At 30.5% G+C, this 15,000-nt stretch overlaps 3 protein-coding genes across 6 annotated transcripts; 2 read left to right on the top strand and 1 right to left on the bottom strand.

The window, feature by feature from the left end:
* Positions 1–51: 51 nt before the first annotated feature.
* LOC122396642 lies at positions 52–2,325 on the bottom strand. Its single transcript, XM_043395226.1, has 3 exons — positions 1,584–2,325; positions 431–1,505; positions 52–361 (listed from the first exon to the last, which is right to left on the bottom strand). The coding sequence occupies exons 1-3, from the start codon at positions 1,800–1,802 to the stop codon at positions 63–65; spliced, it is 1,593 nt and encodes a 530-aa protein (XP_043251161.1). The 5' UTR covers positions 1,803–2,325; the 3' UTR covers positions 52–62.
* Positions 2,326–3,215: 890 nt separating this feature from the next.
* Positions 3,216–12,395, top strand: LOC122396312 (serine/threonine-protein kinase 11-interacting protein). Of its 4 annotated transcripts, none has more exons than XM_043394592.1 (20): positions 3,216–3,315; positions 3,523–3,743; positions 3,978–4,463; positions 4,727–5,023; positions 5,110–5,303; positions 5,415–5,736; positions 5,861–6,241; positions 6,320–6,401; positions 6,530–6,704; positions 6,785–6,917; positions 7,001–7,183; positions 7,643–7,720; positions 8,479–8,611; positions 8,700–8,824; positions 8,893–9,033; positions 9,115–9,305; positions 9,594–9,691; positions 9,805–10,010; positions 10,087–10,385; positions 10,643–12,390. In XM_043394592.1, the coding sequence occupies exons 3-20, from the start codon at positions 4,037–4,039 to the stop codon at positions 10,826–10,828; spliced, it is 3,651 nt and encodes a 1,216-aa protein (XP_043250527.1). In that variant the 5' UTR covers positions 3,216–3,315; positions 3,523–3,743; positions 3,978–4,036; the 3' UTR covers positions 10,829–12,390. The 4 variants fall into 4 exon arrangements, with proteins under 4 accessions (XP_043250527.1, XP_043250526.1, XP_043250528.1 ...); XM_043394591.1 differs by having other exon boundaries at positions 3,925–4,463; XM_043394593.1 differs by lacking the exon at positions 7,643–7,720 and having other exon boundaries at positions 3,925–4,463; positions 10,643–12,385.
* A 487-nt stretch (positions 12,396–12,882) lies between these two features.
* On the top strand, positions 12,883–14,720 carry LOC122396582 (putative carbonic anhydrase 3). Its single transcript, XM_043395118.1, has 7 exons — positions 12,883–13,024; positions 13,199–13,237; positions 13,309–13,476; positions 13,655–13,811; positions 13,889–13,994; positions 14,223–14,450; positions 14,547–14,720. The coding sequence occupies exons 1-7, from the start codon at positions 12,985–12,987 to the stop codon at positions 14,718–14,720; spliced, it is 912 nt and encodes a 303-aa protein (XP_043251053.1). The 5' UTR covers positions 12,883–12,984.
* The last annotated feature ends 280 nt before the right edge of the window (positions 14,721–15,000 follow it).

Genomic DNA, 15,000 nt, shown 5'->3' with positions numbered 1-15,000 from the left:
TACAAAGTGTGTAGAAAGTGTAGTTCGAGATTGTGTTTCTTCAGAATTTTATTTGACATTATTTATTCCTTGAATGTTTTTATAAATTCATATCTACGGTCGTGTTTCCGTGTACATTTGTATTTTTGTCGAATTGTATATACTTTCTGTTTTTTTTTCGTAAATATAGGAAGATTGTAAGAAAAAGAATGAGAACTTTTTGATCTATGTTGTAATTTATGAGCTAAAGTAATGCATCTCGTACATCTTAATGAATCATTATTCACTATTAATGGGCATGAAATATGTCTCCATTTTATGCCATCTTTATAAGCTACTTTTATATCAGAAACTTTTTGAAACCCTTCAGTATTGTATATACCTAATTAAAAAAGAAAATATATAATGTTTGCTGAAAATGTTGACGGAGAAAACAAAAGAGCGTACATACCTTGACAAATGGTTCTTTGATCAAATTCATCGATAAGTTCTTCTACATCTAATAAATTTTGTACTTTTAAATGTTTTCCTTCCCTTATCAGGTTATGAATAAGTGGATTAATTTCTCTATTTACAGCAGCACAATGTAATATCATATCACTCTTTATAAAAACTTGCTTCTCTGCGAAAGGCATTCCGTTTTTGGTCATTGCCATGTACAGATACACAATTGTCGTACTATGCCCCTTTGAAGTTACTAAACAAGACCAACCGGGCGGTAATAATAATTCGGTGCATACTTCAAGTAAATCTTCAAATAACATTTCACTATCTTCAATATCGTTATACATAGAATAACATGTGTTTAACTGATCATAATTTAAATTATTTTCTATTTGGTTTTCTGCATATAAATCTTCTGTTTTTTTAAAACTACCACCCATTGGCTCTTCGTTATAACAAGTATTTTCTTTTGTTTTTTCTTCTCCCCATAATTGTACCGGTGTATCATCTCCTTCAGAGACATTAAAAAGTATTGAGGAAGGTTCTGTTATATTTTTAGACATGCTCAAATAATTATCTTCTTTACATGTTTGGGTTTGTACTTCCCTTCTATTTTCAGAATTCGTGTCTTTAGTCGAGTTTGTGTCAGAAGTAATACTGTCTTCTTTTTGATATACCGTTTTAATTCGTTTCATATGCTTTAAATTTTTTTCAAGACATTCTTTAACTTTAGATTCTTCGTGTATCTTACTTGTATTCGAGCCATTTTCTGACAATTCTTTTTTAGTCAATGAGTTTCTATTCAGCGAACAATCATAATCGTCAAATTTATGAGACGATTCGCGATGTAAAGATGTAATTTTACAATTCTCATTGCAATTTATTTGTAATTTTTCATCGGTTCTGGGTATCAGAAAATCCCTTTTTTTTTCTTCCGACGTACTTGTTTTTCTTACCTTACACGATGAATAATACTTTATGTTTAAATCGGAATCGCAAGATTCAAGTTTGGTTGTTTCATCTTCAGCATTATATTTACTGGGCACAGCACCTGGTCGTAATCTACATTTTTTATATTTAATCTATAGAAACGATAGAATTGTAAGAAAAATGAAAATTGCAAATTTATACTGATAACATAAATGCAAAGTATGATTTACCGTTATAACATGTGGTGGTACTCCACTAACCCAATGTGTAATAATATCGTCTTCGCTGAAATGTTTGCTGCAGACATATGTATCATCAGTGACAGCATAATTTTCAATGGAAATTACATTTTGCCATTTTTTACGTGTTTCTGGATCTTTTGGCGCTGAGAAAAAGCTGTAAGTATTCCTGTAGTTGGTTTCTTTGCACATTATACACTTTCGCGTCATAATGACACTATAAAATGTGTTTCCACGTTCTTTTATTTAAAATATCTAAATTCCATTATCACATTATGTATTATATTGTTGTATTGATTAGTAAAATACGCAGCATGTGTTACATTCGAAAGCAACGGTTCCATCAATTAATGTACGTTACGCATAATAAATCGTCAAAATACGTATAGGTTATTACGTTTTCATATACACCAAAAAAAATTAATATGCGCTTATTTTGAAACTTCGGTGAACGTCTATTGTTGTTAGTTTCACATAGAATTGTTCAATTACTTAAATGCGTTTAACTAAATACATGTTATACAGTATGGAATTTCTATATAATGTTTTGGAATAATTGAACCATCGTTCTGTGTGTTTGTTTAATTATATCCACTATAAAAAAATGTTAACACCGATAGTTAATTTTTCCGAATATTTTGCTCATTTGGCGATTTATGGCATTTTAGACAGAAAACGATAGACATTGAATATTTTAAACTATTTCTAACGTATTATTTATTTTGATCTTATATTTTTGTGTGGCTATCTGACGACGTCTTCGGGACGCATCACCAGAGGGCAGCGAATAACAGCAATTTTCATCAAACATTAATTTAATATTTTAATATTTCAAACCTACAAAATATTAAAATATTTCAAATATTTTAGTATTTAAACATTATTTTTTAAATATTACTATTTCAGTGATTAAACGCTAAACGGATCTTTAAAAATATTATAAATTAAACAGAGATAAATTTCCTTCCACAGCAAAATTAACAAAACGCTTTTTAAATATTTTTGTTATTTTGGTATGTTTACAACATTATAACTTCTGAACGGATTGGTGGATTTTAATGTTTCATAATGCAAACAACGCGTATTTTGGCGAAGAATATGTAGACATTCTAGAAATATTCGAAAAGTTGTTCCTTAACGTCGTAAAATGACAAATTGCTCAGAAAAATTGTCAATTTTCAAACGATCGTAACTTTTACAATAGTAAAACTTATCTCATTGAAATTTTTTCTGGAAGTAGAGTTCACGGATACCTAAAAAAAAGTATTAAACATCATTTCATTTTGATTCAGATTAAAAATCAAATTTATATTGTTTTAAATTCGCTTTGAAGAAGAACTTCTTCATTATGGGTAACACCGAGCTAATGGCTGCGAATTTAAAACAATATTTGATTTTTAATCTGAATCAAAACGAAATGTTGTCTAATACTTTTTTTTAGGTATCCATGAACTCTAATTTTATTTGTTGTTATTCCCGTGGCTCCCGTTCGCGTTCTTTATCAATTTCCCAAAGTTGCATGAAGTGCTGACCTGGCGTGACATGTGGCTCGTGCGGTAAGATATATCGTTTTTCCCCACCAGTCCGTTAAACGCTAAGGAAGTTCGTCGTTACTAATGTCGACGTCGATGCACTCAATTATGCCAGATCTGGCCACACTGGTTCAATCTATTCACTCTTCAGAGATTTCGAAACTGTTATTTGTTGAAGGTTGTACTGCTAGGTATGATTCATTTATTATATTCCCGTTAATACAACGTAAATCCGAGCAGTATTATCCGATTCGAAGTTGGCTAGAAACGTAGTTTTTCATCGTTTTAACATGTATTCAAAGTGCTATACTACGCTTTATATAAATCACGATATACCGTATTATCCATGGGTTTAAACGAAATAATAAATTTGTTTCGAAATATCAAATGTGTTTTAGGAGTTACGCTCATAAAGCAATAACATAAACTAAAGTTATTGCGTTGCTTAATGATGGATGACATTTTCGTAGGATAATTGTTAAATGGTTTGGTGATACATATGTACCTAGTTCATGTGTTGCTCTCATTTGTGATAACATGTACAAAATCAACATCGTTTCCGACATAATTATGAATTCTTCCAGCGATATGGATAGTCTAGACGATATATGATAACCTCGTAAGTTTTTCATATAAATAGATAATCTGTTGTTAAATGACTTTTAGGGTAACACGACACTGTCTGTAAATAAACGTATCTTTGATAATTAAAGCTAGACGTCAAACAGTGTACGAAAATTTGCTATATTTTTGCATGAAAATTATGTAATAACAGTCTAAAATATTTCTTTGTCTTTCAGGTTAGTATGAAATTACATTGGATCAAATTTTAAATGTTACATGAATTCTGTAGGTTTCAGTGAGAAACAAAAAAATATTCAAAAAACGAACCTGCTCAATTGTACAGTTAATATGGAGGAAATAGTGAAACTTGTACAGTTGTTGCATCAAAATGGAGATAAAGTGTTGAGCGCATCTTGCAAATTATCCTTATCGACAGAGTTACTTTACAATTTAAACGAAGCTTTTTCATCGATTATCGACGAGCCGGAAGATTTAGAAACTTCATTTCAAGTGTGCAACAGTTCAAAAATCAATATATTTAGCGATTTGAAATTTTTATATGATTTTATACAAAAAACAGTCGGATTGAAAGTAACTTATTGCGTGGATAATCCTGATATCCCTGTTAACATTACAAAGTTCAGACATTTGAAATATCTGGAACTGAAGAAAATTAATATTGAGCTTGTGAAAGGGCTGCAAGAGTTTACAAGTCAACTTGAAAGTATTATCTGCGTCGGTAGAAAAGGAATTTCTTCAGTGAGTCAATTATTAGGTAATTATGAAACAAACATGTTTAAAATTAATCCTTTTCATACGGAGGTGGGAATATAAGTTTTAAGCTATCAACTTATAAGGATAGTTCAAGTATTTCGGATCATAGATTTAGTCGAAACCTTGGACACTTATATATCTAGTCATTCTGTTCATGAAAATGTAACATTATAGAGGAAATACTCTATAGTTTTTGAGACATTTGATCAATCTATTATGAATAATTTACCAACGATATACAGGATTTTTATAATTTTTACACAGCTAGTTGCGGTGAAGGTGCTAGTATTGGATGTGTGTGGGACTCGTTGAAACATTTAACATTATCTTATAATAGTCTGGAAAAATTGGATAAATCTTTAGAGCTGGCACCTTGGCTACAATTAATAGATTTGAGTCATAACTTGATAACATCTGCGGACGAGTTATCTTATTTGCCAAATTTGAAATATGTGAATCTTGGATACAATAAGCTCGAGACAGTACCTACATTTAATAAGGCTGCCTCATATTCTTTACAAGTATTAGTTTTGAAGAATAATTATATAGAAAAGTTAAATGGTAATAGATTATTGCATTGGATTCTTTTATGACATGTGTGTGTAAACGAAAATTTTACATTCCTTTTTTTTTTCTCTCCACGTCAGGCTTACAAAATTTAAAATGTTTAACGAAATTAGATTTATCGTATAACTGTTTGATGGAACATTCAACTCTGTGGGTTTTGGAAAAAATGTCTACTTTGTTATGCATATCTCTGGAAGGCAATCCTTTATCATATCACCTAAAACATCGGCAGCTATTTATAAAGTATTTGCATCCAAGTTTAAAAGATAGCAAGGTGAATCATGTATTAAGAATAACAAAATATTTTAGTGTTGTATTATACGTAAATATACTATTTTCTTCAAATAAACTATTACATAAGTACGAATAATATTTTATAACTTAGTTTGTTTTAGACCATTTGCCACTTTCGAGGTCAGAGAAACAAATTATTGCAGGGAATCGATATTATGCGATCAGATCCGAAAAATCCGCGTCAAGTGAATTTTCCGTGTCTGTATCAGATTCGTTAAATTCTAGTAGCCTTTCTGCATCTATGAGCACGTCTACTTTTAATGAATTTGTAGCAGAAAAATCGATGAATAATCTAGAAAGAAATTTACCTAGAAGTAAGAAGAAATTATATGTTAAAGAAGCTATTATCGCAGAAGATGAACAAAAACAAAAAGAGTTGAAGGAAAATTATAGTGTTTGTAGCTCGTATTCGGGTAATTAATTATCTTGTATTATATACTTACATAGAGAATAACAAACATTGTAACAAATGCATTTAAAAGAATTATTTTCAGTATGACTTAATACAAATATTGCGTTTATTTTAATCTTTTTTAGAAACTTCGAAAGATCATCTAGAGACGAAGAAACAAATTTTGGCGTTACGAAACAAATTTGGCGAGGATGAATGGTTAAACAATTATGCTGGAACAATTGTTCAAGATATTACGGGGTTGCAATCGTTACCGGAGTTTGATAGTACATACACTATGCTAGATACTCAAGATTCTGAAATTCGTTTCCTTAAGAATGTAGAAACTGCGGCGATAGAAGATTCTGGAAGATACTCAGTAACGGAAAATAACGAAAGCAACGGTGCAATGGGAGAACAGATTGAAATATCAACGGAAGAACAAAATGTCTCTGAATCTCTATCGTCTAACGATACGACTATTGCTCTTGTAAATATATCTGATCCTCCTTATGATCTGGAAGAAGGTATATTATTGAAAGTAAAACATTCATATAGGTAAAAGAATCTTGTTCTAACTGCAGTTTTGTTTTTTCAATATTTAGAAAAAGGAGATTTGTATCTAGTTCACAAGAAGAAACAAGATAGCGACGAATTAGAAGAATTATTCTTGATAATAACACTAGAGTAAGTGTTTTTTATTAATATGTAGCAAATACTTTCTCAAATGATTACCGGAAATTACAAATTTAAAATGATCTGTATAGAAGACACTAATTAATTACCGAATGATATCAGTTATATAACAATTTCAGTGATATTAAGGAAAGAGATTCCATAACTGGGAAATTGAAATATTGTTGGTCGACAAGTTCTGTGTTATCGTGTGTGCGGGGTAGAAGCGAACCAGTTACGGTAGATATAATTTTTGATACAAAACGAGAAACCCGTCAAAACAGGAGATATTTTGTGAATTCAGATGATGCAAAGGTAAATAAATGAGAAAACATTGTCTTTCACATTCCTAAGTTGGGCGAGGGTTAATCCGTACCTGCTTAATTACATTTCAGAAAATAGTAACGACAATTAGCGAGAGGATAAAGAAACGACCAATATCATTAAAAGTTTTTAAATGTATGAAATGTTCAACTCATTTCTCCCAGGATACGGAATACGTTGCTGTCATAAGTACATCCGCATCAGGTACAATTTCAGTAATAGAACTGTACATAACTTTTAGGGGTACCTTGTACAGATATTATAATAAACGGTGTTTCTTTTTCCAGGTTTAAAACAATTGAAATGCCCCACTTGCGAGAGTACTTTAGTTATAGAAACAGATGAACTGTCAACAGTGGACCCAGAAAGTGATGCTTCCGAAGGTTCAACGGAATATTCCTCTACGAATCAATACCCGGAAAATACTACAAAAACTAATTTGCAACATTCTGAATCTTTCTCCAGCATTGGTAAAATTTCATTTTGACGTTTGCATGTAATTTACGTTACGATCAATTTAAGAACGATTTGAAGTGCTTGATAGAAGTTACACATTTATTACAAACATAGTAACTTTTGTTGATTATATTTTTTTTTCAATTTTATAACTGAATTTGTAGATAATTTTAATAACGTAACCCTGTTTTTATTATGTATATGTGGCGTTTTCAACTTAAAACATTAATTAAAGTATTAAACGTCAAACGGGTATTGCGTATTCGTGAAGTTTATCTAAAAACGATTAATTGTATATATAACATTTATGATGTTGAGTTTTTTTTAATATTAGTATGTGCCTTTCAGTTTTTTACTGAAAAATTATATTTATTAATTCGTTAAATGTGAACGCACTAATTATATATTGCTGACTGCATATCCATACATTGTTCTATTGACTGGGACTATAACATACTAATCCCCCGGTGCAGGTGGAACGGAGGGTCGAGCTATATCCGTCACCACTTCTCTGGTGCACTCCGACTCTCACACTCAAGCTCAAGTCTGCTGTAAGCTTTAGCCACAATAATTTATTACAGCACTATCTGTTTCTTCAAGCTTTCCTTATGGTTAAAAGACCAGGCATAAGCTATTATATTAGCTGCTTGACTATTTAGATTTAGTTAATGTAAATTTCTATTGTTTATTTTGGTCCATATTTTTGTTTTTGTATTTGAATAAATTTTTAATTTCCATTTATCACTCTCCTGAAGTGTCTTCCGGATCAAAATTGCTTTATTTTTTAGATTATTAAATATGTAACATGGAATATTTCGTTTACGTAAGTACATGAAATTTCAACATTTCAAATATCTGGACACATTGTATTACATAACATTACTATATTTATAGTTTTATTTTACCTATTTTACATTTATAACGTATATAGTAATTCTCTTCTTGATTATATTATATTTCCAGTGATTTAATTTTAACATCGATATATCGATATTATACAGTTAAAAATATGTTGTTACATTTTATCAAAGAGAATTGTCACGAATCGTGGTACTTTTCTGTGAAGCCTGCAAGAATGAATGTGTCCTCTATTCTTTATTCACGTTTTTATCATTTTTTTACAGACTTCTTTTTATCGTAGTCAGTAGTAGTATAGTTCTGTGAGAAACAAAAAGAAAAGTATGAGCACCTACTACTGTGTATACACATATGTATAATAAGCTTTCTGTTAAACTTGCGCGAAACATTGTCATTTAATATCCATTAATTGGACGAATATAAATATTTTAGTTTTTTTTTTTATTAACAGGTTCAGCGACAAGTTTAGACGAATCGCGAGAGTCCACGCCCTCCACAAATACGAATAAAAAATACGAAAGCGATATAGAAATACTTAGCAACCCGAGCCAAAGTAGCATCGAAGTTCTGGACGATGCTTCGAGGTAAGCTATATTTTCTGTAATTCTTATCGTATGTATTGTAACTAAATGATTAATTCTTGCTTTGTAATATTTTTCACGATTATCATAGAACTCATCCGATACCGCCTAGAAAGCGCTCTTCGGAAGAGAAATGCACCGCTGTTGTTCCATCCCTTTTAACGATACCAGACGTAGCACCAATTATGACTGGTTTAACCGAGAGTAGCTCTTCAGGTTTGTCAGAATTTTCATTCCACAAATAATCGAGAATCAATAATTCACTAATAACGTTATAATTGCAGGCTCTTTAACAGATAGTATATGTACCGCGTATGAAAATAAAATAATTAGGCAAATTAATGCGGACGAAAAGTCCCTTAACAGTAGTAACGATAAAGAGATCAAAGTCTCATCTGTAACAAACTTAACTTCTATACTAGGTGGTAGGTGAAAAAATGTAACTGTAGTCGATTTAATCTGTGGCTCGTTGATGTTGTAATTATAGCTGGCATTGAAATTTGTAGGTTTACTTCAGAGTATAAAAATCGGCAGTAATAAGCCATTAACGTTAAACGAGGAAGAAGCACCGCATTTTTGTGGCAGCAATATTTCATACTCTTACACAGATTTTAGCAGTATAGATCATAGAATAAAGTTACATATCGTTTTGAACATATTCGAACACGAAAACGAGGAACTTATTTTTCTCCTTAGGGTAATATATGAAACATTATGTCGCATTACCGTTTACTTCAGTATTGGGCAGAATATAATTGAGAAATTTATATTAATAACTTTATGAATCATGTGCAACCATTGTATTTACCAGACCTCGTCTCGTCAGATTGTTTTAAGCAAATCTTATGTAAAATTGGCAGTATTTTATATTTTTACAAAAAAAAATGCGGATTTATTACACAATCAAATATAATTGCTCGATACTGGTTAATAGTTTTTAGAACCATTATTGAAGAATACTTTTCATCTGTTCAATAAATTTTAGGCGGACATTCTTATGCATAATACGAAAGAAGCATTTCCTGGTTGCTTGGTTTTGTCTACATTAACAGTTTACGTTCTTAAAATCGATGGATTGGAAGGGTAAAGGCAAAACATTTTTAGTGTTATTATATCTTTAGAGTACCGCGTTTTATATGAAATATTGAAAAAGAAATTTTTTGCTCGATATACTTTTTTTTAAATTTTTATTATAGAGAGGATCCACAACGTTGGCTGCATAAGGAAATCAGTTGGACAATAGACAGATTAAGATCGTTTGCGCCATTGCCGTATAAACAAGGCATTTTGATTGAATTAGAACAATCGAACAAATTGAGCCAAGAACTACAGCCTGTTATTACATTTTTATGCATCTTACAAGACTTTCAGAGAACATATAATTTTTTATTTTATACTACTGGTAAACAAAAAAATATGTCCACTTGACACCTTTGAACTAACGTCAATACTAAAAGTATATGAATTTTGATTTATAGAATTGTCACTACCACCTAGTTGCAAGGTTGAATTTACAGTACCAGAACACTGTACTTCTTTGATGCATACGTTATTAAAAGATTGCACGAATTTTCAAGAAGGCGATACTGTAAGATTACTTGCATTATTTTCTTCCGCCTTACTAAAATATCAAGGCCTCGAAGTGCAACTGAAATTATCTAGTTTAATTGTAACTGCATCCGTGTTGGTGATATGTAATATACAATGGCTCTTACCAGGCAACAAAGAAGCGCCGCAAATAATAAGGAAACAACCTATGAGCAATTTAATCGGAATAGTGAGTAACATGCATTTCTCGTATATGTGATTTTAAGTAGTTATTCTGGTCCGGAAGGTCAATTTTTTTGCATAAAGAATCATATAGATTTTCTTATATGATTTTAAGAACACATACTCGTTACTATTTTATAATTAAGAATTCAAACGTGTATTGAACGAGTAAACTAATGCTTATGTGAACTATATACATATGATATAATAATCTTATTCTTTTTCTTTTTTTAAATTAACTCTTTTCATTTGACGCATTTACAGGAACATTACAGATCGTCATTGACCTTAAACTTTTTAGACGAGGTGGAAGAACAAAAGGATTCGTGGATCTTAAATTTCATTTCTGTGAACGCTGCCGAGACGGTCATTAATTCTATACAACCACCATGGGAGGAACTGTTTTCGATCCCTTTGCAGATTACAACTTGTAAAACGGAAACTACTTGAGAAGTGTAAAACGAGTTTTAATACGCCTAAATGAATATTCTAGTCCTAGTCGAACGAAATACACCAGGTGAACATCAAATTTTTTAGAATAAATCGATACAGTTTTTGATATTACACAATTTGTATCTTGCACGAGCTAATGATATTATTATTCTTTTTTTTTTAATCTATAATTTAATAAGTAAATAGAAATGAATAAATGTTGAGAACAACGTAACATTTAATTAATGAAAATATATATGCAATTAGGTATAAGATAACAAAACGTTATATCGTAAAACAACTGATATTTTTTTCAATTTTATAATCTGTATTTTTCTATTGTTCGTTAACTTATAAATTGTTAGTAAATATGGTGTAAAACAAATACAAAAAAACAGTTATATGGCGTGTGGGCGAATAATATTTTTTAGATTTTGAAAATATCAGTTGTCTCATCAATTTACATTTACTATAACTTTTAAACTTTCCTGATATTTTTGTAAAATGTTATGGCACGTTTCTTTTGATTATTTGTAACGCTTCGTATTAGTCATTGAAACATGTTAAATTTTAAACGGTGCTATTAATGCTAAGGTACTGCATCTCAAAATGTTTATTACTGAAAGTAACTTTTTTATACGACTAATTTATTACACTCTTCAAATAATCGAATGCTTAACGGCATTGTCAATGTTGTTTATTTATTATTTTGATATGAATGTTGTATTATAATCTATTCAATATTAATCTATTTTACAGCAAGAACGTTCATTTTACTTTCAGCAGTTTTGGTTAAATAATATCGCGAATATTATTGCAAGTAATCGTGTGTTTTTATATTGCAAAGAAAGAATTATATAAATTTGTTCAATTTATGTTTGCACATTTTACAAAGATATGTAAATAAAACTAATAAGATATTGCTTAAAACAGTCACGGTAAATACAATCTTTATAACATGTTCATGCACGTGTACAGTTCATGCATATTTCTATTTGCGTAATATAAATAGTATAATGTTTATAAGAAAAAATTACATACTGAACAATAGTCGAACATCGCTATCAGTCTGTGATATATATTTTTTAATTTTTACTATGTAAGTATGTTGATATGTATATGTACGTTGTAAAGTTGTATAATATATCTGTTTATAACAAACCAAACAAATGTAAGTGGCAATTTACGGTAATTTCATCGAAACTATTAACGCTTCAACTTGAATTTTGAAACTAAATCTCTGTTAAGACTTTATTTATTCCATTAAATACAGGTGACGTGAACGTACGCGACTTAGGGTTCTCTGCCAAGATATGAGGAAGGGTGAAAAAGAGTTTTCCAAGTATTTCATATCTCTTTAAAAGTATTAAAAGTAGCATAAATGAATACATTTGATAGAAAAATTGATTTCTGCTACCAGGGATCCCCTTCGAATTTTTGGTGCCACATTGAATGTGTTGTAAAAACTAAGCAACCAAGTTACTTCTTTCTATTATTTAAACTAGCAAAGATATTAAAGGGGATTGTTTTTAATGAGATGCTCCGTATTATTTATCAATTAATATTTACAAATCTTGAGATTTTGCAGTAATTCAAGTAGTTCGTTGTATTGCAATAATAAATATCATTTATGTACATGTAAATAAATTGTTATTGTATCTATTATACGCGTGTACATTTTATTGTTGCGATGCCATACTAAAAGTAAATAGATATGATTAACAAGGATATAAATATCATATAAGATTTAGTAATTTATTTGTACAAGCTGTTATTAGATACAACATTTTTCGTACTACAATAACTATTTTATCTGTGATATAAAATTGTTATTTTAAGCCTTTTGTAAATTCGTTGAATGATAACAAGTGTACGCCAACATGTGTTTCATACAAAGTGAATACCTGAATTCCATGTTACTATAGTTCTAATTGAGACGAGACACACACGGATATGTGTGTGTACCGAAGAAACCATCTATTGACGATGATAATAGAGAATGTAACATGTAAATGAAACAGACTGTGAAGATGCTGGAAATAACTCAGTATGTCTCTTGAACCTGTATACGAAGTGCATTATGAGCTTAAGTTTATTCGTATTATTATTTTCAACAGATTCTTACAAGTTGTAAATGCATATTTAAAAGTGTAAATAGTAATAATTAAATAATCATGAACAGCATTATAACAATTATGACTGTTCTAGAAACTAGTAAGTTCAATTATAGTTACATATTTAATGTAATTGTTGGATTATTTATGCATTCGATTTTATTACATTCATATATTTATTTTGTAATGTATTATTCCTTAAATTTGTATTACTTTGCGATATGAATTGCAAATAAAATCGAAAAGAATGACAATATTAGAAAACGCTTTCTAGCATCGCTTGTTACTGGAAACTTTGGATATAGTAAACGTGGTATGTAATATTCAATAACAATATATTTTTAGTTTATAACGATTACATTTAAAAATATAATTATATTTTAGAGCAACATATGTGGATTCAGAAATTTAAGCCGTGCGGCGGGAAACTGCAGTCTCCCGTATCCATTTCATCGTTCAAATCGGTACCTCTTCCTTTGCCTGCGCTTGAAGTTATTGGCTATCACGATTATCTTCCAGGGCCGCTATACTTAAAAAATAGTGGTCATTCGGGTAATTTGATTCTTAAATAAATATTTGTAACGCGAGAATCGAAAAATCCCTCGACGAACGAAACCAAAACTAACAAGAAACTTGTAAAAAATTAGCAAGAACTGAACTAACAAGTATCGAGATATTAAATAATTTTACTGCTATGAATTGATATTTAATTTTAAATCGGTTTGTTTAGTTTTAATGAACATAAACAACGGTTCAAGGAACATACATTTGCCCTATATATTTGGTGCCGCGCTTCAAGCAAATCAAGAGTTCGAAGTGGATCATTTGCATTTTCACTGGGGTGCAAAAAATAACAGAGGATCCGAACATATGTTAAACGGTGTCAGGTAGCAAAATTAAAAAATCCATAAAGTTCATCAGTATGTTTCTTTTTTATTTAATTTTGTTCGTGCTCATTTTGTAGGTACCCAATGGAGATGCACATTGTCCATAGAAATAAAGCATATTTGAATTTGTCTAATGCGTTAAATTACAAAGATGGTCTTGTGGTTTTAGGAATCTTTTTCCAAGTAAGTTCATAACGTGCGCGGTAAGTCTTAAAGTTGTGACCTCCCGTTTAGGCGACGCCATTTTTTTCAAGTTCCCTAGCAAGAGAATCGCCCTATACAATTTAACCGACAATGTTATCGATTCAGACTGAAAGCTGTGGAACGAATGAACCGCGTAAATCGAGGATATGCCGTAATTAATCAATTATAAGTTACTAAATCCATTTGAATAATAGAATTTACATTTAGTTGCAGGAAGAAGCTAATATGTTGTTGCATCCCATTTTAAACGATTTGATAGACGTGCAGTGGTTGAATAAAGAAATACCATTAAAAACACCTATAACACTAGCTTCCCTATTACCTCGTAGTACGGACGTATTTTATACTTATAAAGGTTCGTTAACTACACCTCCATGTAGCGAGGTAGTAACGTGGATAATTTTCCCAACCCCGGTACCAATATCTTTTGCCCAGGTATCCTCATCTATATTTCACAAGCAATCGAAGCTAAATGTTTTTATTTCTTTTTCACGTGCACATAGTAACATAATAAATATTACATGTTTCTAGCTAAGTAAGTTTAGACAACTTTCCAATGGAGAAGATGTATTGGCAGATAATTACAGAAAATTGCAAGATATAGGGCGTAGAAAGATATATGTTAGAAGATTGAATCAGTTTCTTATTACAAAGTACAATGAAACCGTTTTCAATGTCACGAATTTGATGTGGTTTTGGCAATGAATACTTTCGACTAAAGTTTTAGTTCTACTTCTGATAAAAGAATAAACTGTAGTATATGAAACTTTTATAACATTTTAAACGTTTATATTTTTAGCAAAATAAATAGATCGTCGGTAGTCCATTGTTTGAATTAATAATGCGTCGTCAGGAACCATTGAATCTTACGTTTAAATATTGTTTAAATATTTGTTAACGACAGTGATTGTTTTATCGAATTTAAACGTTATCTTCAATACGAAATGATAATACAAACAAAACAAATCGTTACGTATAATACAAA

This window comes from Colletes gigas, unplaced genomic scaffold (genome assembly GCF_013123115.1).
Source record: "Colletes gigas isolate AHSC1104 unplaced genomic scaffold, ASM1312311v1 Colletes_gigas_Sc00007, whole genome shotgun sequence".
Classification (NCBI taxonomy): domain Eukaryota; kingdom Metazoa; phylum Arthropoda; class Insecta; order Hymenoptera; family Colletidae; genus Colletes; species Colletes gigas.
The sequence above is the reverse complement of the archived record's forward strand: the minus strand, read 5'-3'. Positions and strand labels throughout refer to the sequence as shown.

Coding starts and splice junctions, on each gene's coding strand:
- LOC122396642 (XM_043395226.1), bottom strand. CDS start 1,802: ATGACGCGAAAGTGTATAATGTGCAAAGAAACCAACTACAGGAATACT. Junction 1,506..1,583: donor TACCACCACATGTTATAACG/GTAAATCATACT, acceptor TCGTTTCTATAG/ATTAAATATAAAAAATGTAG. Junction 362..430: donor TCAAAGAACCATTTGTCAAG/GTATGTACGCTC, acceptor TTTTTTAATTAG/GTATATACAATACTGAAGGG.
- LOC122396312 (XM_043394591.1), top strand. CDS start 3,965: ATGAATTCTGTAGGTTTCAGTGAGAAACAAAAAAATATTCAAAAAACG. Junction 6,242..6,319: donor TCCTTATGATCTGGAAGAAG/GTATATTATTGA, acceptor TTCAATATTTAG/AAAAAGGAGATTTGTATCTA. Junction 6,705..6,784: donor TGAATTCAGATGATGCAAAG/GTAAATAAATGA, acceptor ATTACATTTCAG/AAAATAGTAACGACAATTAG.
- LOC122396582 (XM_043395118.1), top strand. CDS start 12,985: ATGAACAGCATTATAACAATTATGACTGTTCTAGAAACTA. Junction 13,812..13,888: donor CATATGTTAAACGGTGTCAG/GTAGCAAAATTA, acceptor CTCATTTTGTAG/GTACCCAATGGAGATGCACA. Junction 14,451..14,546: donor TACCAATATCTTTTGCCCAG/GTATCCTCATCT, acceptor ACATGTTTCTAG/CTAAGTAAGTTTAGACAACT.